This window comes from Gouania willdenowi, chromosome 16, assembly GCF_900634775.1.
Source record: "Gouania willdenowi chromosome 16, fGouWil2.1, whole genome shotgun sequence".
NCBI lineage: Eukaryota > Metazoa > Chordata > Actinopteri > Blenniiformes > Gobiesocidae > Gouania > Gouania willdenowi.
In genome coordinates, this window is record NC_041059.1 from 19048702 (window position 1) to 19069268 (window position 20567).

Genomic DNA, 20567 nt, shown 5'->3' on the forward strand with positions numbered 1-20567 from the left:
GACACTTTCGGGAAAAAAAAAATCACTTCAATCAAGAAATAAATATTTTCAATCCAAAAAAAGTGCTGAAATGCAAAAAAAATAAAATAATATATATATATATACAATATTTAAGACCCAAATAATTGAATGTGAATACTTTTTTTCTTTTATTGAAACGTTTTGTTTTGTTTATTTGTTTGTTTTTTATTTATTTATTGAAGCAGTCTATTTGTATTTGGGCCATATTATTGGTAGTACATTTGTATCTTTATTATTCAATCAAAAACATTTAAAAAAAATAAAATAATAATAATTACATATGCTCTTATTTTTCACCAGTCAAATACAGAAGGACAAAAACAGAGGCCCCAGAGGGGTATTCCATACAGGCGGGTTAACAAACTCTGAGTCTATCCATAAACTCTGGGTCAACATACCCCGCGATGGGAAACTCTGGGTATCGGATTCCATTAAAGCTGGTATGAAGTGGGTTAATCAACCCTGAGTATGTAAACCTTGGGTTACTTACGTGCACACGCGCGATAAAAAGCCATCATCAATGGATCAAAGAATACTCAAACTGCCATGACAACCAAACGGATGATAGTGATATATTCACCCTGATGGGTGAAATAAGCCGTTGTTTGATGAATATGAGCCTGTTCTAAAGGTACGTTCAGTCTTCAGTGATTATAGTGGCTTAAATCACCCTTAATTAGTCACACTTTTTAATGCCATGTAAAGCGCTTTGAATGACCATAATAAGGCGCTATATAAATCTAATGCAGCATTATTATTATTATTATTATTATTATTATTATTATTATTATTATTATTATTATTATTATTATTATTAATTACAACAAATTTTGGGGAAAGAAAAAAACATGTAGATTGTAGATTTTTAATTTCTATTCAAAGACTTCATCTAATTTGTCTTTTTGAGAAAGCACAATAAAGTCAAAAGAAAAATAAACAGTAGTTTAAATACACACATCGTGGTTTTTTAGGTTAGGTTAGGCAATGTCCCTGCGCATCTCGCTTGGGTTGGCTCGTTTCATCAACAACATTAGCTCTTGATCATGTGACCGCGAAACATCCCTTTTTGTGTTGAAGCCGTTTTTTGCCAAAACATTTTTTACAAACTGCTGCTCGTATTATATGAAATAAATGTAGTAGAATAATTAGAGTTGTAAATCTAGATCATTTGACCTGCTCTACAGAGGTAAAACAGAGCGAGTGTGTGCTGTGCAGCGGGCGGCGCTGCAGTATTAATCTAACGGTCACTGTGTCCTCAGTGTGCTGCCTGCAGAGGAATCATTTGGCGAGCTGAACAACAGCGGATGGTTCAGATTGGAACTACGAGCCTGAAACCGAGATTTTACCGCTGCGCCCCAGTGTTCATGTTCATCTAAAGGTAACGTAGTCCTGGGATTAACACTGACACATAGAATACGAAAGGCAACGGTAGCGTAACAGCGTTGTGTAGTTGTTGTGAGTACACAGGAGTACACCGTGTTAGCACTTTAGCTAACACGCTCGGCGGAAACGCATTGACACGAATTAGCTTTGCGGTTAACGGCACATCTTAGAACAATAAAAGTAGACAACAAAGCCTAGAAAACCTCCAAAGTTAGTGCTTTTGAACCCAACAGGACCGTAGACAATGATCTTTATATTGAGCTTTTTTTCTTTTCTTTTTAAAATCCCTATTGTTTGTTTAACGAGTGGTTTTCTTTTTGAATTAGCCAGTTAAAAGGATTAGTGTGTAACAGACGGGATGTGCCTTCTTATCCCTGCTGGTGTCCTTGACTAATCTTTCTATATCGTTCAGCCTCCTGTAGTCTCATATGTCTGTAGATCTCTGTGTAGAGACATTATGTAACGACTGTACGAGGTGTGCTGCTCATGTTGTTATTTTCGTTGGCACTGACTGAGGGTCTGCTGGGGTGGACGGAGACAGATGTAAGTGATAGGTGAGAGCCTCAGTCAATAGCCAACAGCTGCTCAGTCCTTCATCAGTTGCTCTGACATGGTCTGAGTGCAGGACGAGGTCGACCTGTCCCTGTCCTGTCTTTGTGTGTGCACGTAATGTCTCATGACGCCAAGGATACGTTGTTGTCAGGTGGTTTGTTTGTTATTCGGGAAAGTAAATCTGAGGCAATCGTTGAATACATATTTACTAAGAACAATCTGAGTGATTACCACACAAATCACAGATCAGTTAGGGATTAAATACAGTCACTAGTGCTGGGCAATAAAACAATAACAGATGTGATCAATAGGAAATAGAAAATACCCCGCGGCTATTGATACGTATCAATAGCCTGCCAGTCTACCCCTCATTGGCCAGTTTAGGTGACGTGATAGGTGCACCACGTGACTTAAAGTTCCGTTGTATTTTAGCTCATATTTATTTTTAGCTACCCCGATAACCCTAACCCAGGAAATACCCTAAAATGTTTATGTTTGTCAGATATGTATTTTTAAAGGTGGAATTTGCTGTGTTAAATATGTTAAAATGAAAAAATATATACAAAAAAAGGATTCGAACCCACAGCAGCGGAAGGAAGAAATCTTCAGTCCTGCTCCTTAGAACACTCGGCCATCCGTATCAATAGACACTTCGTAGAAAATATGTGCAATCGTACGTTCAATAATTTTATTGAACCCCATTAGAAAAAAACTAAAACATTTATTACTTTATTATTAAGCTATCAATATTTATAATAATATAAATATTTGTCAATTAGAAAAATGTATAGGGTAAAAAAAAATCTGCCAATACAGTATACTTTAGAACATTGGTCACCAACATGGTGCCTGCAGGCACCAGGTAGCCCGCATGGACCATGTGAGGGGCCCTCAGGAGATCCATTCACAAATGAGGTCCATCTAAAATCTAAATTTACATTCCAGGATTCAAACTCACAAAGATAAATACATAAGTGATATATAATCACTAAAGTTAAATACTGCTGATAAAGTTCTAGTATCAAATTACTGCTGCTATACTTCCTTATTATCTTGCCCTCTAATTAAAGTGAAACCCTGATAATTTAGTATTTAAGAAGTGTGCTTTTCTAACTGTTAACCCTTCAGACTACACAGTGCCTATGAAGTAGCTCATAGTTTCAGAAAGGTTTGAGACCCCTGCTTTAGAAAGTTGACTCGGGGTGCGATTTGTCATTTTTAGGTAATTAGAAAATTGTGTAATTTGTGTGAACTGACAGGGGAAGGTTTGTGGGGTCATTAATTATGTATTTATTAAGTTAAGGGACAGAAATATAATAATTTTATTGTTCTTACTGCTCCTTTCCAATCATGAAAATGTTTCATTTGGACTGTGATATTATTTGATGTAATAATCTATGTTGGTTAACATTTTCATGAAAGGAACAAATAAATACATTTACAAAAATCGAAAAAACTTTGCACATTTTGTATGATTAAACATTTTTTAATTATATAATAATAATTATATTTGCACATCAATTATTTGACAATTTTTTTAAAATCAGTTTTTCATTTTACCATAGTTGTGTTGACTTTTTTTATTTGTACATTTTTTTTAAAATAAAATGACTTGTATTTGACCTTTTCTCCTCCTGGTCCTTAATTTTAATAGGATAAAACATTTTTTTTTTAATCAATATCGACTGATATGAAATCCTTATATCACAAAGCATTTCCAGGCTTATCACCCAGCCCAAACAGTCACTCTAAAATTTCTATTTTGTTTAGAGTAGGAAAGTAGATTTAGAACATTTCTTTAATGTGTCATATTTGACTTGTAAAGCTGTTACGATCATTATTCATTTGATGAATCAATAGTGTATGCCTCATAGATCAATGAATCAAACATCATTTACTTCAAAAAAGAAAGGAAAAAGTGTGAAAGTTCCACTCAAATGCTTGTTTTGTTTTCCCCTGTAAACACTCGCTTATTGACATTGTTTGAAAAGTTTCACACAGTTGCATTGTGGGATGTGGAGTCCTGTAAAGGGATGCATTGAAGTGTTTTTTCCCTCGTTGTTACTGTGATTTCTTTTGTTTCTTCACCAGTCAAGGAGGTCAGTGATTGGCTTAACTCCACTTCCGTTCTAGTTTCTTCCTGGTATTCTTCATGATATCATCTCACTCTGCGAGACATTACATTTTTGGCTGGATTCAGATCTTTCTTTGTAAACCTGAAAATAAACATCTGTCATTGATTTGCCACAACTTCCAGGCTGTATAAACACCAGAATTGTGTTGATAAGTCACTTTGGCAGAGTTTTGGGGGCAAACCCAAGAAATCACATACATCTGTCTCCCGGGTTTAACATCCCACAGTGCAATGCGCAAAACTTTACCGAAAATGTCCAAAAAACTGAGTATTTATCGTGGAGACCAAAACAAATTTCGAGTGGCAAATTCAAATGATGTTGGATTCATTGATCTATGAGATGCCAGTCATACGCTATGATTTGATCTAAGAAAAAATATTTTGCGTACATTTTAACATGCCGGTTTTGGCCTGAAGTTCTGTGTTTGACATTGAGTAGAACTTTTTACATTTATGTAAATAATAAAACAAGAAAGATTTGGGCATCTGTTCATGTGACACACTTGAGGTCACACAGGTATGAGCTTCTGTTTTCTCCTAAACTCATCTTTAAGTTTGACCCTGGGAAAGTCTAAAGCAGGGACTTCCACAGTTGACAAGGCTTGCAGCTGAAAGCAGTCAAACCAATGTCTTTATGAGACATGTAAAGAACATTTTAAACTAAAGTGGAACAGATCTTTAAAGGGAAAGTGGTGCAAGGCATCAGGGATCTGACTGGGAAAAAAGAAACTCAAACGCATGAACAGTGAGTCCGTTTAGGACATTACTATACTGTAGACTGATACCAGAAGTTGTGGTTTGTTTCCTATTTTGTTGTCTCTTTTTGACTTTTTTTGTCCCTCAGGTAACTGTTTTTCTATGGAATGACCACTTCTCAAAGATATATTGACTCCAAGTCAGTTGGTAAGTAAAATAGTTGAGTTATCCTTAAGTTGCTAGTCTGAGCATCAGTTTCTCACACTGAGCTCTTTTCTTTGTCCTTTTTCAAAAAGGAACCTCAGCTGTGTTTGCTGACATGGAGTGGCAAACACCAGCCATCTCGGAGAAGTTTCAAAGTCGTTTTGGCCGCCGGCCGGGAACATCGGACAGTGGGGACACCGGGTTTGGCACATCAGCATCTGACAGCACGGAAGGTGATGACGAATTTCCTGTTTTTGTGTGCCATGGGTCATTGTTTGTGCACAGACGGGCAACAGGTGTTGTGTGTAAAGGTTTTTGCGGTATAACCGGATTTTTAAAAGTTGCATAGACACGTAAGAAATTGTGTAATGATTCATATTGTGATTTACTCTGATGTTGGGTTTAACTGACGCGTTGCATTGCTCAGGGTTTGAGCCTCTGAAAAGTGTCGCAATCATAGGGTGGACTTTATTATGCCAACGAGGGACCATTAGAGCGCACCGTTGAATTAGCTGCTTTTTAAGAATTATGAAATATTCCTTGAAAATTTGCGGATTAGCTACTCCGTCACATAGGTCGCGCTCTATTGGTTAACGAGTGTGCTTTACAAAAGGCTCAGCCAATCAGAACATGCAGGTAGGTGGGATACTCCTCTCGTTTGATTAAGGGAGATTCACATGTATTCTGATGAGTTTCCATTCACACATGAAGTCACCTCCTCACTGCCCCACGACTGCATATACAGTAAGTCCATTTATAGCTTTTTATGCTGAGTTTTCACTGTAATACAACAAAGTTGAGTTCTTCTTTCTGTGCGCTCTGTCAGAGGAGTGATTGCAGAGCCTGGACATGATCACTCCTCACTTAGTCCACTGAGTTTCGAAAAAAAATGGGGGTGTCCATACTTTTGGTCTTACTGTATCGTTCTTCCAAAAGTGTCAATGATCAAGATCACTGATCCAGATGACTGTGACTATCTGGCAAAGAGGATATTTGGTGCTGGCCGAGGTTTGCGCTCTCTGAGGGCTCTTGTTCGTAATGTAAATGCCACACTCACTCCTGTTTCTTTGTGTTTTATTTTAGATAAAGCTTCTAAAGTAGAGGTGTTGTACTTGTTTACCATTTGCTCAATGGTGTACTCTCAGAGAGCAGATGAAACGGTTCTGGGTAAGATGTTTGGTAATGATAGTCCAGCTGGAATGGGTGGACCCAGTTTCCACAGGAAACAGTGAAATAACAGTGTAACATGTGTCTGACATCTATCTGCACCCCTGGGTGTGAACTCAACTAAACAGTGTTCATGCTGGAACAAACATTGGTGTGGTTTGCCGTATGTCACCCATGTGAAGGAAACATTGCATTACCAGATCTTGCATCAAGGGGTGTGAATTAATTTTTTTTCATATTTTGATTTTCTTTATCACTCTAAAAATCTTTGAAATAGATGATCCCTGAGGTGTCCAGTGTTTTAGAAACCTAGCTGCTGTTTAGCTCTGTGCTGGTAAGGCAACATTCCTCCAAGGATTGCCGTTGTATCCAGGTAAATGGTAGCCGGGATACGGTCATTGTTAGATTTTTGAGCTTTATCCCTTGTGTTGATGTGGTGTTGGTTTGTTAGATACGTTTTATTTACAAAATCATATTCTTGTTTTGGAATAAATGTTTGAACTGCTCCCTTTAGTTTTCCATAGTAAAATCTATCCCAACAAAACACCTTCATAGCAGCCTTTCTAAAGACTCCGTTTTGCTGAGCAAACATTTTTGAATCATTCTTTTTACGGAGTAGTTCAGACTTGTTCTTCACCGTCATTTCTGGGATAATGCCTGGAGGCTTATTGCTGATTTGAAGGCATAAGTTAATGTTAATGATGATGTAGATGTTGCATTATTTATTTATTTTTATCAGACATTTTTTCCTGTGGTTATTTTAAATCATAAAGTTTGATTGTAAACTGTTTGAGGAAAAATGTCCCATTCCGTCTCTACTTTGTGTAGGTAAGGTACATGTGCGATGTGTGTTTCAGTGGGAGGCGGAAAGGTGCTTAAATAAGCGGCACCCACAGATCACTCTGTAACTTGAGAGGTGGGCTATAAATACCCCTAACCTTTCCTGTGTCTGCCTGTTTGTATGTGTTTGCTCAGAGCTTAGTAGGATCTGCTCTGCCTTGGAGAGGACATTACATGCACAGCTCAGAGCTTGTTACGCAGCTGTCAGTCTTCACCTCAGATATTGTTTAGTGCCTCGCTGAGATGCAAAGGACCGTTTTCTGTTTTGATGCGAAGAGGCTCGGGTTTACACTCGCCTCCGCTCCGCTTTAGAAAAATGCTCCAACTGATGACGTGTTTGCTGCATTTGAGTGACTGCTTGATTCCCCGACTTCAGCAGGTCTGTCAGGTGTGTACTCTCGTTGAAATGGTTGTGTAACTTCAAATATGTGTCACAAATTGTGTAGAATTTTGGCGGTTGGCTGAAGTAATCGTTTTGTTTTCCTGAAGGTTTTTTTTTAAGCTACTATGATCCTTGAGGTTTCGAAAGAGGGTTTATTTTTGTGTGTGTGGTTAATGAAGAGGATTCAATGTCGGCCACGCTCTGTCTTTTTAAAGAACCAATCTAAAAACAGTAAACACAAGGCAGATTTACACATGCAAAACACACATTGGATTTTGTGTCGTTTTAGGTGTAAAAAGCTGAGTTGATTATGTTTCGTGATGATCAAAGTAAGGCAAGGCAAATGTATTTGTATAATGCATTTCATACACAAGGCAATTCAATGTGCTTTACACGATTAAAAAGTGCAACAGAAAACATTCAACAGTTTAAAAATTAAAAAGAACATTAAAATCATCAGTAAAAACCTTAAATCAACAATATGGTTAAATCTTAGTCATAGGCAGTAGAGAAAAAGTAGGCCACTTGTAAACCCCCCTGCATTTACTTAGTCACTGAAAATTGAAAAAATGGCCCTCACCAGATACCAGTAATAATTAAATAGAGAGAATTGTATATTGATCAGCGTGGAATGTACATACACATACAGTGTTTGAATGACTTTTTTTTTTCCTGTTTCAGATTTCCGCAGTAACAGCAGCAGCCCCTCCTTTCAACCCATCCGCAGTCAGATTCCCATACCCACTGCACATGTCATGCCATCTACGGCCGGCGCCCCGGCCTCCAAGCCCCAGTCATGTGTCCAGGAGGACTCCCTGGCCTCAGCTGAGGGACATCGATCTTCCTCTGGTTCTAGAACCTCAAGCGGCACCACGTCCAAGTCTTCCTCTCTCTCTAAATCAGCGTCTTCGCCCAACTTGGACGCACCACCTGATGTAGGAGGTGAACCCGTTGGGCCAAAGCCAGACTGCCTGAGTCGTTACCGCAGCCTCATCAATGGGCTGGACCACTCCCTTTTTCCTACTGATTACACACGAGTGGAGGAGGGCCAGAGGTTTGACACCCCTGCTGTGGAACCCACGCTAAACCAGTCCGCTCTGTTGGGGGGCTTATGTCCTGATGTCAGACTCCGATTACAAACCACCGGGATCAGAGACGTCCCGGACTGTGTTTCTGAGGCCTACAGAGGAGCTATGGAGCACAGCTTCAAGGTCCTGCCTGAAGCTAGAGCTGCCATCTCTTGCACAGCAGAGGCCTCTAATCAGAGGGGCGGAGCTTATACGACTCCTCTCAACCTGCAGACTCAGGCCCTGCTGAGGGAGCACGCCGGCCCCAAGAGTTATGAGGCGTTACGTCAAGACAGATGTAGTGAACTTTCTAACTGGCAGCAGCAGCAACAACACAAGCAACAACTGGAGAGTTTACGCTTGCAAGTGGAGCAAATGCAGGTAAGCCTTTTTGATATGTTAACTTTATTTATTAGTGGTTGGTTATAAAGAACAGCATCTGCTTTAAGGAGTTAGTTTCTTTTTCTCTGGATTTATTATTTTCTACCCAGAATTGGCTATTCTTTAAACTAAGTTTAAACTGTAGTCAATGTTAAACTATAATTCAGTTTCCCTGTTTGTTTGTTTTAGATAGGTTTGCAAATATTTAGTTCCACTCAATATAAACAAGACCTAAAATCAAACTAAAGCCTTGTCTTATTTTGAAGCAGTATTCATTGACTCTTTCAGCTCATACTGTCAGATTGATTTTTATTACACCGTGAATTCACAACAACATTGGATTCGTTACACTTCCCATTTACAGCCAGGGAGTGCTGTGATAAGAGCATTTTATCAATAGTTTTTATTTGTTTTATCATTTGAAATTGTATTTTTTAGAATTGTATTTTCGCGCCTTAACTCAAAGGATTAAAATATGCTTGAAATACTTCATTGCATTTTGTTCCCATTGAAAGAGCTTAACAAGTCAATAAGATGTGTGGGCTCTACAAGACCTGTAGATCGTACGGAATAGTCCTTTCAATTGTTGAAGAAATTATTTGAAGCTGCATTTACCATCGGAAAATGATGTAAAGACAGGATCACTATGTATAGATGATAAATTGTGGCTGACTAACTGACCAAAATGGTTTATTATGATGTAAGACAATATATATATATTACAGTATATCTATTTACAAGGTAAGATTTTGAATAAACAAGCAGTGCTGCTAATGGTGTTTTGCAGATTGTTGTAGAGGATGAAGAAAAATGGTAAGCATTGCCTGATTACATGTGTTTTAGTGATTTTCTTTTTTTCTTTTTTTAACAGTTAATGGGTGCAGGAGTGAGCCAGTATCCATCCCTGTACTCCACACCAGTTCACCCAGAGTCTGGGAAGTGGGACGCTCTGGTCAAAGCCAGTGAGAGTCTGCTGAAGGAGAAGGAGCTCATCATTGAGAGGCAAGTTTCACATTAGTTTATATCGACCTTTATACTGCAGCTGTGTGGGAGGTTGTTCAAAGGTTACCACGATGATGATCAGTTCAGTTCATTTACTGATGGTTGGTTCCATCTTTTCATGATGCAGACAAAAGCAGCATTTGTCTCAGATGGAGCAGCGTCTGAGGGACAGTGAGCTGCATGTTCATGGAGCTCTCTTAGGTCGAGGTGCTTCATACGGAGATCTTTGTATGCTGCGTCTCCAGGTCAGTGAGAACCTCCTATGAACTGGAGAATTGCATTTGGTGTGATCTACATAACGACTCCACCTTTAATGCCACTTGATGACCTTGCAGGAAGCACAAAGGGAGAATGCCTTCCTGAGAGCGCAGTATGCTGAGCGCACCGACTGTGCTGCGTTGGAGAAAGCGGAGGCAGAGCGCAGACTGGGGGCAGTGGAGGTGGAAACGCGTCGACTGACAGACAGTCTGAAGGAGGCCTGTGAGAGGCACGCCGAGGAGATGAAGAAACAGGAAGAGAGGGTTTGTACTTCCTCAAAAGATTTTCACCAACATTTTCTGCACGCTCGACAGTCACACTCTGAAAAACACCTGAATTTTTATTAAAGTAGCAACAAATAATCAAAACAGATGTTCAGTGTTATTGCATTAGGATCTACGTGTCATTAAACTAATATACTTGGACATTTGTCAAAGTAGAGATCAAGATTTTTTGACATTCTTATAAAACAAAGACTTGGAATAGATGACCAAAAATAAATCAATTAAACATTTATTTTTAATTCTAACAAATGCATTAATCAAAAATCATACACTTGGGGTTATCTGGCAAGACAAACGATAAGATGAAAAGGATTAAAAAAATCTTTTAATTGTCGATTGCAGAGGCATTGGGTGTCAATCGTGGACTACAAGACTTCATATCTGACTGAGAACAGCAACTGCAATATGATCTGATTATGGTTATGGTTCTGCCATGCTGAAATGGAAATGTTTATTTATTTGAGCTTTAGCTTGTTGAGCGTTTTTGTGCCTGTGTTTGCACGCATGCTTTGTCTTGATAATGAAATTGTGAGGACCACATTGCCTCATTTATTGTATTGACATGGTTTTGCTTGTTAAACTGCAAAGTAAAGTAAATCAAAGGATGAGGAGGAATTGACGAACCACTACAATGTTAATGTGAACATGGTCCCCTACCCTATACATTTTTGTGGACTGGTCTGCTCCCACCTGACGCATGTTTCTATGTACAGATCCGCAGCCGGGACAAACACATCAACAACCTTAAGAAGAAGTGTCAGAAGGAGGCGGAGCTAAAGAGGGAGAATCAGCAACGCATTGAGACTCTGGAGCGTTACCTTGCTGACTTGCCTACTTTAGAGGACTACCAGAACCAGAACAAGCAGGTTGGACTCCTCCTTCAATTTCTCTCTCGGACTGTGTCCATATTGTTGCCATGTTATCTTTAAACGTGTGTGTGTGGTCATTGCAGCTCCTGGAGGCTGAACAGCAGGCGACTCAGTTAGAGGAGAAAATCCGAGAGCTGGAAACCCGTCTGAAGACGACACACTCACAACTGCAGGAAAAAGATGCACATCTGGAACAGCAGAAACGGCGGGAGAGAGACCTGCTGACCACCATTACTGAGTAAGTACATAGTGCCACATTTCTGACTCCACCACACTTTTTCTTTTTTTCATGCTTTTGTGTTTGTGCAAAGAGACAGTGTTAACTGTGCATAATAACTCTTGGTGCTTTTGTATTTCCTTCATCAGTATGCAGCACAGGGTGCAGCAGGGCCTCGAGGATGGAGCCAGACTTCCTTCTCTAGATGTTGAGAAACTGAGAGAAGAGAACAACTGTTTGAGAGACGAGCAGCATCGTCTCAAAAAGGTCTGTTTTTCTTTGTCATCATAGCTTTTTATAATGAGATGTTTTACTGAAAATGTTGGTCCCCCATCAGTCAAACACATGATTTAGATCAGGGTGGTCAGAGATCTGTCCTAGCGGGCTGCAGCCCTGCAGACGTGAAACCTATCTTCATCTAGGTTTGATGTTCATTTTGTCATCCAGTCATGTAGATACCTCTTCACAACATGGTTTCATGTCAATGTCCAATTAATCCGCTGCTAAAATAGTGTCACTGCTGTCCCCGATTTCTCCTCATTAACTGTTCCTTTTTAATTGTAGTTTTCGTATTGACCGCGACCAGTTCTAGTTCCTGCTGACCTCATTTATCATCCCAAATGGAACCGTCTGTGGAGTAGAGCTAAATGAAAGCTAATTTTTCTGGTTTGTGTAATGGAAAAGTGATGTTTTTACCAATTATGAATACCATTGCATTTATGCTACTAATGTGTGCTAACCTCACTAAAAACAAGGCATTGAAATTGCAAAAATTATTATCAAACCTTCAAAGAATAAATCAGTTTAAAATATATATATATATATATATATATATATATATATATAGGAAAATGTTTAGCACTGACATTTCAACAATGTACAATATAAAATCTGATAAAATTAAATGAGCTCCTGTTTTTGGTGCATTTTCAGTGGAAACTAATCAATAGTATTGTTTTGAAGCTTTTTTTTTCTCTCTTTACAGGTTATTGAGAAGCAACATCGCATGATGGAACAGCTGGGCACACAGATCCAGGTGTTTTTCTTACCACAATGATGCTAAAGGATCCCTGACCTTTTCTCAAAAACTAAAAATGTTCTCTGTGTGTGGTGTGTGTGCGTGTAGACCCTGGAGGGGCAGATATCTCAGGAGGAGAGTGGCTCCCAAGCTCTCAGAGAGGAATTGTTGTCCAAAGAGCAGAATGTAGTGGAGCTCCGTGCAGCCATGAAGGAGGTAAGGGTAAAACTAGAGAATCCACCTCCTCATGAAACCTCTCTCCTTACACCAAGTCTGATTCTTGTTTTTCAGCTGTCGGCCCAAAATCAGGATCTAATGGAACAGAATCTGACTCTGCAGGAGCAGATGAGCGATTCAGAGCGAGGTGGCACTGATCAGGCCTCGTCCGTCCTACAGCCAGCCGGGGCTGACCTCACTCAAAAGCTCCACTCAGAAATCGCTTCCTGTCTCAGCGACCTGCGCTCACTGTGCAGCATTCTGACCCAACGGGCTCAGGGACAAGACCCCAACCTCTCCCTGCTGCTCGGCCTCACTTGTAAGCACCATTTACAAAGTGAGCTTTTTTTCAAATAATGCAGATGTTTGAAATTAAGCTGATTTTTTTTTTTTTTGTTCTCTTCAGCTCCACCAGCTTTTACCGAGCAAGGCGAGGATTGGATGAATCCTGAGGTTCTCCAGAAGAAACTCGTTGAAGCTCAGCAGCTCCGTCGTGACGTGGAAGAGCTACGGAGCGTCATCCTGGATCGTTACGCACAGGACATGGGAGACAACTGCATAACTCAGTAACCAATGATGGAAACTCACATAAGAACTCACTGATTGAAGTGAATGAAGCTGAGAAAAAAAGCTGAATTTTAATGTTCTTAAGAGAAGGACAGAGGAAAGCCCTGATGGTTTAGATCTCATATCAGGTCTCTATTTCAGTCCAAGGGCTAACAGAAATGACCTTACCTCTAATACTTGACCCTTAGCGTTGTGTATGTTTGTCCTTTTTTTCCATTATGTTGTCAGTAAACATTCTAATTGTTTTTATTCCACTATGGTGGAAACGTCTGTGTGTAGATGTCCCACATGTAATTTATTTAACTCAGAATTTCCTTTTTAAGGGGAATTATTTATAAAGTGGTTGACAATCAACTGAAAACAATTTTAACCTTTTGCTTCTAACCTGATTTGGAAGTAACCAATACGCCATCATTGTGAATGATGTCCACTGCTGTACGATGTACTGACTGGAGGGTTTTATTACCAAAACAGCTTCTCACACCAACGGGCCTACAAACCAGTTAAAATACCAAAGACTGTGGCTGTGCAGGTCCGTGAATGTTTGTAAACACTCCTTCTTGCTGCACGATTCACGATGAATCCAACGCCAACCCGTGCCTTTCTCTCACCTTCAACAACCACAAAGACTAACTCTGCTCTCTGACCTTTGCTCCCAGCGTATCAACCAGTAGCATAGTCGATACATTCCCTGACTCTGAATGTCACAGGAAATGTTGGGCCTCGATGCGCTCTTTGTTCCTGGTAGATAAACGAGGTAAGAGCCTCTAATCTGAGTAACCGAGGTAGTATTAGCTGTTTTTAGATTTTACGTTTTTACCTTCATAACAGCTAAACTGATGAATATATAACCAAGAAACAGTGTTACTCTTCAGTATTATTTATTTTTTAGTGTTTGCATTGATGATTCAAAGCAGAATTGTTCAGATACCTTCTAACGTCTAGTTGTTACAATGTGCTTATATTTGTTTAAACTTCGTCCATGCTGTGAAGGTCCCATGAAGTGCCTTTTAAATGTTTGTTTTTTTTTGTTTTTTTAATCTTGTCTGTAGAGCGATACGTTAGATGGGAGTCATGTTTTATTCCCACACGATGATGGTTTGAGGGGTTGGCTGGATCACCCCTGAGTCACAGATCACAGGAAAGCCATTTTAAAGGAAACTTATCACTTTACAGGAAGAGAAAGGGATTTTTTTTACCCTACAAATATGCAACTGTGACTTTTTGAAAAAAAGATTTACAGAATAAACACACAAGCCATTTGTCATTTCATGGGACCTTTTATCCTAAAGTAGCACAAACACCTTTTAAAAGGTTGGGCTTTGCTTGCCTTAACACCTTTAATGTTATTGCTAAAAGGGAAAAGATGTTTATATTTTCATACCTTTTGTCCTTTGTATTTGCATATTTTAGAAATAAAGATTTTCAACCTTGTTATAATTTGCTTGAGATGTTTTTTTCTTTTTAGAAAGAGCTCATAAGTATCAGTTGATGCTTTGATGCTTTCCTTCTGAAAGAACTCAGATATAGTTCATCAAAAGCAATCACTAGATGCCTCTGAGAAAGACTGGCAGTTGAAACATGTCAGATCAAATTTCCTGAAAAAAAGTTGTCTAAATAAATGAACCCTTAACATATGATTTCTTTTTAGAATATGTGTTATTATTATTGGCAGTGTTTAGAGCTACACTGCTTTTAATTAGACCAATGGCTCCAGACATATTTAGGTGGTGGTGCTATCTGAGCTGTGACACGAGAGCTGCAGCTATTTAATGAAGGTTGTGTAAGTGCAGTGTGTGTGTGTGTGTGTGTGATCAGGAAGAGGACTCTGAACCACACACCACAGGAAGAAGAGCTCAACCGTTAAGTAACGTAAAACCTAAGCTTTGAATGTTGAATGCAGAAATAGCAGAAACTTCCCACAGGGATTGTAGATAAAGTTTAATTAGTTTGACTTTGGTTGTGTTTCCTCTTCTGTAGCAGTAAAGTAGTATTTGTAGTGAGTCCACATGATTGAAGCGTCTCATTGTTACTGTTGAAGTATTGCTGTGGATGAGCTCTGATGATGTCACAACCAGCATGATCTTCCCCTCTGTAATAGAGACACGCTCTATCAGCCTACGACACACTGCTAAATATAACATGAAGGCAGGAGGGGATGTTTTCACCTGTGTTTGTCCAGATACTGTCGCAGCTGGCCGAGTGTTTCTGAGGTAAACATCTTCAGTAAATAGGTCTCATTCCCGTCCTCTGACCTCACCTTTAACGTGACAACATTGGGTGGAGATGGCAGTGGTCCAGTCTCATCTATGAAGCTGTTGGAAGATAAAGGAAAGCTAAAAGATCCATGTTCATGTCACATGATATGATTTGGATCTGTTGTGCTGCCACATTCTGATGTTCAGTGTCTGCCTGGGTCCCTCTAGGCAGGGGTTTCTCAACCTTGGGGTCGCAAGACACTGGGAGGGGGTCGCCAGATGCCTTCAACTAAGAATTTTTTTTAACAAATTGACCCCATTTTTGCTTATTTTTACCCTTTTTCTGCAACTACCCCAAACTTGTCCTATTTTAACCTATTTTACATCACTTTTTCTTGCCATATTTTGGCTCCTATTAATGCATTTTTTGTACATTTGAATGCCTTTTCTGTGCATTTTTTTGGCACTTATAAACCCTTTCCACCACTTTTCCCCACATCTATGTTACATATTATGAGCCATTATTGTCCCTTTTAACCTCTTTTCACCATATTTCATGTTTATTTTTGCAAATTTAACCACATTCACGTTTTGTCATGCCCATAATTTGCCAGTTCAAACTAATAGTTCCTATATTGACTTTGAACCCTTTTTACCACTTTTCTTTTTCTGTCCATTTTTGGCCACTCTAATTTGCAATTTTTCACCAATTTCTTTGGTTTTTAAATCCCATTCCACCACCTTTTCCACCATCTTTGGTCACTTTTAACCCATTTTATTTCTGATACTGATCCCCATGACTGTTCTTCAGGTATACCTCTCGGTCTTTGCTGCCTGCAAAGCTGGTGTGATAATGTGGATCACTGAGCTGCTGCTGTGACTATCACACAAACCCTGGTGAGAGAATCACATTCATTATCTTTAGTAATAGTTTAACCACAAAGAAGCCACCAATGAGACATGTTGGTAGAAGTTTCTCACAGAGCTGCTGATGTCAACCGGTCCACCATCTTCGACCACCACCCTCGGCAGGCTATTCAGGGACTGACCAGTGGTCGGCATCGTACCTGTGAGCATGAGATGAAACATAACCATCTCCAATGTAGTTAAAACAGTGAAGTTTAGAGATCAGACCTGCTAAATGAGAGCCATCACCACTTCTATGGCCACAAACAGCACGTCCTTCTCCTGGAAATGTGTCCAGTTTGGGTGTGAACTTTTCATGACGCCTATCCTCAACCTGTGCAAGAAGAACCCTAATGATACACACATCCTGCCATTTTCAGAGGAAAACATCTGAGGTCTGATCGGTACCTGAAAAGGAACTCCATCTGGAAATCTGTCCTTCAGCTCAGCAGGAAAAAATCCATCCATTAAATCTTGCAAGCACCACTGTAGAGTTGATAGAGATTATCTAACCATCCAGAAAACATGTACCAACGTCCTTTAAAGGTGTTTTTTTTGTTTTCCCTAACCTGAGTGCTGGGCTCCTCATAGGAACGGAAAGGACCGTCCAACATGATGATGCCGTTGCTATAGAGACTCAATTTGATGGGATCTTTTTCTGCCAGCCGTGCTCCGGTTGCTGTCGTTTGAACAAAATATTCTCCTTTACCAGCTAAGATGTTCAGATCACTGATCCTTTGCAGCACAAGGTCAAAGTCCATGTGGTAGAGCTGGTTAGCAGAGGTGCCTGCTAATGGAAAACAGCAAGTGTATCGACTTTCTGTAGAACACATGTCTCCTGGAGGATGGGGACTCTGTACCTGTGTCACAGTCTGCTGAGTCATCCTTGTCTCCCACCCAGATTAAACCGTAATCACTCAGGAAGGCCTGCAGCCAATCACAGGTCGACCACATTTACACATACAGTAAATCGATGTTGGATCACATGTTTACAGTAAATGTTTCTTACCTCCATCTCATGCACTTGTTTTTGCAGCTGATGGCACTTTTCTTCTAGATCTAGATCTTCTAGATCATTTCTGTCTCTCTGACCTTGAGCACCTTCTAAAGCCCCACAAAGACCAAATACAGGAGAAACGTCTCACACTGGTAACCAGGGTTGGGGTCAATTATAATTGTAATTGTAATTGAAAAAATTCGGTTGCTGGTGTAATCATAATTTAATTGTAAGTGAGTTCAGATAATTGATTTTGTAAATGTGATTGGCATGGATTCTATAAAAACTGTCATTTACAATTTATTTCAATGCAGAATTGGGGAACCTTGTTACAGTATAGTTCTATGGCTTACACATACGTAGTTAATAAATATTAAAATGTGTTTCCGATCAAGTTTTCCCACTACCTGTCAGTTCTATCATTTTATCATGACATATAAACTTTAATCAAGGGCTTTGCTGACCAAAAAAAGGCTCAGATACCCACACCAAAAATATTAATACCAATATTTTCAAGGCTAAGGAAGTCTAACAAGGTAACCAAGAGATGAAAAACAAATTGGATGAAAGATAATATATTTCAGTGTATTTTACAGCTAATTTAAAACGTTATCATAAGAAGTGCTAACGGAAAGCTTGTGATTAACTGAATTTCAAATTTCGTAATTGAGAATGTAATTGTAATTTACTTTCTGGCAAAAATGTTGGTAATAATTGTTTTTCTTATAGAGGAAATGATCAGTGTACTGAAGAACTATTACTTCAGTACACTGAGTATTTCCCTGATCTGGGTAAATAACTACTACTTCTTTCTACCACAACAGGGTTCTCACCAGGAATTTTTCACAGCATAGGGGAATCGCGTAAAGCGCGCGAGCGAGTGCAAAGCTTACAGTAGTAGTTATTGAGAGTTTGCCAAAAAAATTAGTTATGGTTCAACCAAACCGTCATTCATAGTCATAGCACCATCTATTGGTAAAAGGAAGTCATAGGCATTATATTTGCATAGAACATTGCAGGAAGGTTTGTGATATAATCCTTGAAAATGGTCAGCTACGTCTCAACACATCCAACACATCTCAACGTACTCCACTTCCCAACATGCGTGTGGTTGCGAGGGCCCATTCAATGCTGCTTGCAGCTTTAATTGAAGATGTAATTGTAATTGAACAATGTAATTGACCCCAACCCTCTGGTAACCTAATGTGTGTATGTTGGAGGTAATTACCCAAACCTGTCAGAGTCTTCAGCCTGTCCTGCAGATCTGCAATAGTTTTGTCCTTCAGGAAGGAGAAAAACACCAAGCAGTTAATTTGTCACATCCAGTCTGAAACCAGTGTGTTGGCCCACCTTACGCTCTATCTCCTGTGCTTGGCTCTCAGCTGTTTTCTCCAGCTGACTGAGTCGCCTCATCATCACAGACATGAGCTCAGAGTCACTCGGAGGAGCATCTGAATGTCAGCATTTAGAGAAGAACAAGGAAATCCACATTTGTTAATATCTATTCTGTACTGTTTGATAAAGTGAGATGAACAACTCAGGGGAATTTAGATTCCATACAGGTTCAAAGTTCTGTTCAGTTATGAAAGCAATATGTACCTGTATCATTGGAGGCTTTGGGTTTACGTGTGAATGCATCTATGAGTGAAGTGTTGGATGATGGGGGTAAAGGGTTTGTTTCAGAGGAATCCCCTTGAACCTGCTCTGTCCTCAATTCTAAGGTAAAAGAATAGAACAAACATCACGTGCACAAGAAAAACAGAATGAAAACTACTCATCAATACTTAATAAAGTTATTTAATTAATTTCTTTAATTTGATTAAACATCTAAGTTTATATTAAAACCTAAAGTTCACTCTACACTTAATGTGTTAATGTATCTTCATGCTTGTATTCCTTGAATGCTTTATTATATGGAAAGATTTCAACGCAGATATTGTAGCTGACATAGACTTAATGACTCAAAATGTCTAATTCTAATAATGCATTTTGATGGATAATTTCCTCTTAAGGCACCCGACATCTGAAAATATTTCAGGAGGGGGGAATATTTATTAATTTGGATGACTAAGATTTTACATTTGTTCATTGCTGTTTTATCACAAAATGCAGATTGCCTGTTGCAGTGAAAGGTGCAGTTTTGTTTGTGATTTATGTGCATGGAAAGGCAATCGCTATTACTCTTTGTGCTCACAAATTAGTCCAACAACATTTTTCAACACTTTCTGTGCTGAATAATTTTAATGTGATGGCTCCAGAGGTGTGGGCGGGTCCTCGCGACTTTGATCTATTCCTGCAATGGGCCATTTTATAATAAATGACTTCTATAATAACTAATAAAGTGAGCTGTTTATCCAGTCTAAGTGTCAGAGAGAGTGAATCCCACCTTGCCGCATACTTCTCCTGAAAGGCCCTGTTAGTCCATCCCTGCAGGTTAAAAACAGCTGATTTTAGACTTTAGATCAGGTCTACAGTGAGCCTTTATTAAAGAGCAGTAATGGAGACGTACCGCTGCTTCTTCAGCTGGCCCTGCAGAGGAGAGCGCCTGGTTTTCTTCAGCATGGACAGTGGGGAGCTCATATTGATCACAGAATACAGCAGATCTGGCAACCTAAAGTTCGCTCTTTGCTTGTTTGGACTCTGTTGTCCATGGCAACAGTGAAAGCGTCGCTTTGCGGAAAAGGGCGATGATCTTTTATGTCCGTCAGAGGGCGTTCTAAAGAAACACTGTTTGGTCCACAAGCATTTAGACATCATGCGCCGTGTACTGACTGTATGTTTTGGTAATTCGTTTTTTTCTGTTCAGAAAAGGATTTAAAAAAAAAAAAAAAAAGTGTTTATTGGTTTTGATTTTTAGGTTATAAAATAAAAACACGCAAGGCATTTAGCTTTAAAGCTTTAAACCGGTTGATTTTAATTTTGTTTTTCTCAAAACAAAACAAAAATGACATGTCAGAAGCTATTTAGTATGGTGAGACCGGAAGTTGCCCTTTTCAAAGTAAGAGCATGTATGATGAAAAAAGAAAGAATGCAGGTGTCGCCTGGACCCTAAAATAAAACTGTCATAGGTATTTGATACAAAGTAAAAGTTATGAGATTAAAAAAAATCAAAATAAAGAGATACATAATGAAATGAGAGTTTTCAGTGGTGTGTGTGTGTGTGTGTGTGTGTGTGTGTGTGTGTGTGTGTGTGTGTGTGTGTGTGTGT

At 39.3% G+C, this 20567-nt stretch overlaps 2 protein-coding genes across 4 annotated transcripts; one reads left to right on the forward strand and one right to left on the reverse strand.

The window, feature by feature from the left end:
- The first annotated feature begins 1280 nt into the window (after window positions 1-1280).
- cep85 (centrosomal protein 85) lies at window positions 1281-14698 on the forward strand. 3 transcript variants are annotated; one of them, XM_028471005.1, is made up of 14 exons: window positions 1281-1399; window positions 4935-4993; window positions 5083-5223; window positions 8061-8827; window positions 9699-9829; window positions 9957-10074; window positions 10165-10350; window positions 11085-11237; window positions 11324-11478; window positions 11607-11724; window positions 12443-12493; window positions 12584-12691; window positions 12767-13010; window positions 13098-14698. In XM_028471005.1, the coding sequence occupies exons 2-14, from the start codon at window positions 4954-4956 to the stop codon at window positions 13259-13261; spliced, it is 2376 nt and encodes a 791-aa protein (XP_028326806.1). In that variant the 5' UTR covers window positions 1281-1399; window positions 4935-4953; the 3' UTR covers window positions 13262-14698. The 3 variants fall into 3 exon arrangements, with proteins under 3 accessions (XP_028326806.1, XP_028326807.1, XP_028326808.1); XM_028471006.1 differs by lacking the exons at window positions 1281-1399; window positions 4935-4993; window positions 5083-5223 and adding an exon at window positions 7109-7385; XM_028471007.1 differs by lacking the exons at window positions 1281-1399; window positions 4935-4993; window positions 5083-5223 and adding an exon at window positions 7109-7376.
- Window positions 14699-15199: 501 nt separating this feature from the next.
- ubxn11 (UBX domain protein 11) lies at window positions 15200-20142 on the reverse strand. The gene is made up of 14 exons (XM_028470519.1): window positions 19869-20142; window positions 19746-19786; window positions 18959-19075; window positions 18710-18810; window positions 18594-18639; window positions 17372-17466; window positions 17223-17289; window positions 16932-17152; window positions 16771-16848; window positions 16591-16696; window positions 16438-16523; window positions 16274-16350; window positions 15427-15573; window positions 15200-15350 (listed from the first exon to the last, which is right to left on the reverse strand). Exons 1-14 carry the CDS (start codon window positions 20114-20116, stop codon window positions 15200-15202), a joined length of 1581 nt encoding a protein of 526 aa, XP_028326320.1. The 5' UTR covers window positions 20117-20142.
- Between the last annotated feature and the right edge of the window lie 425 nt (window positions 20143-20567).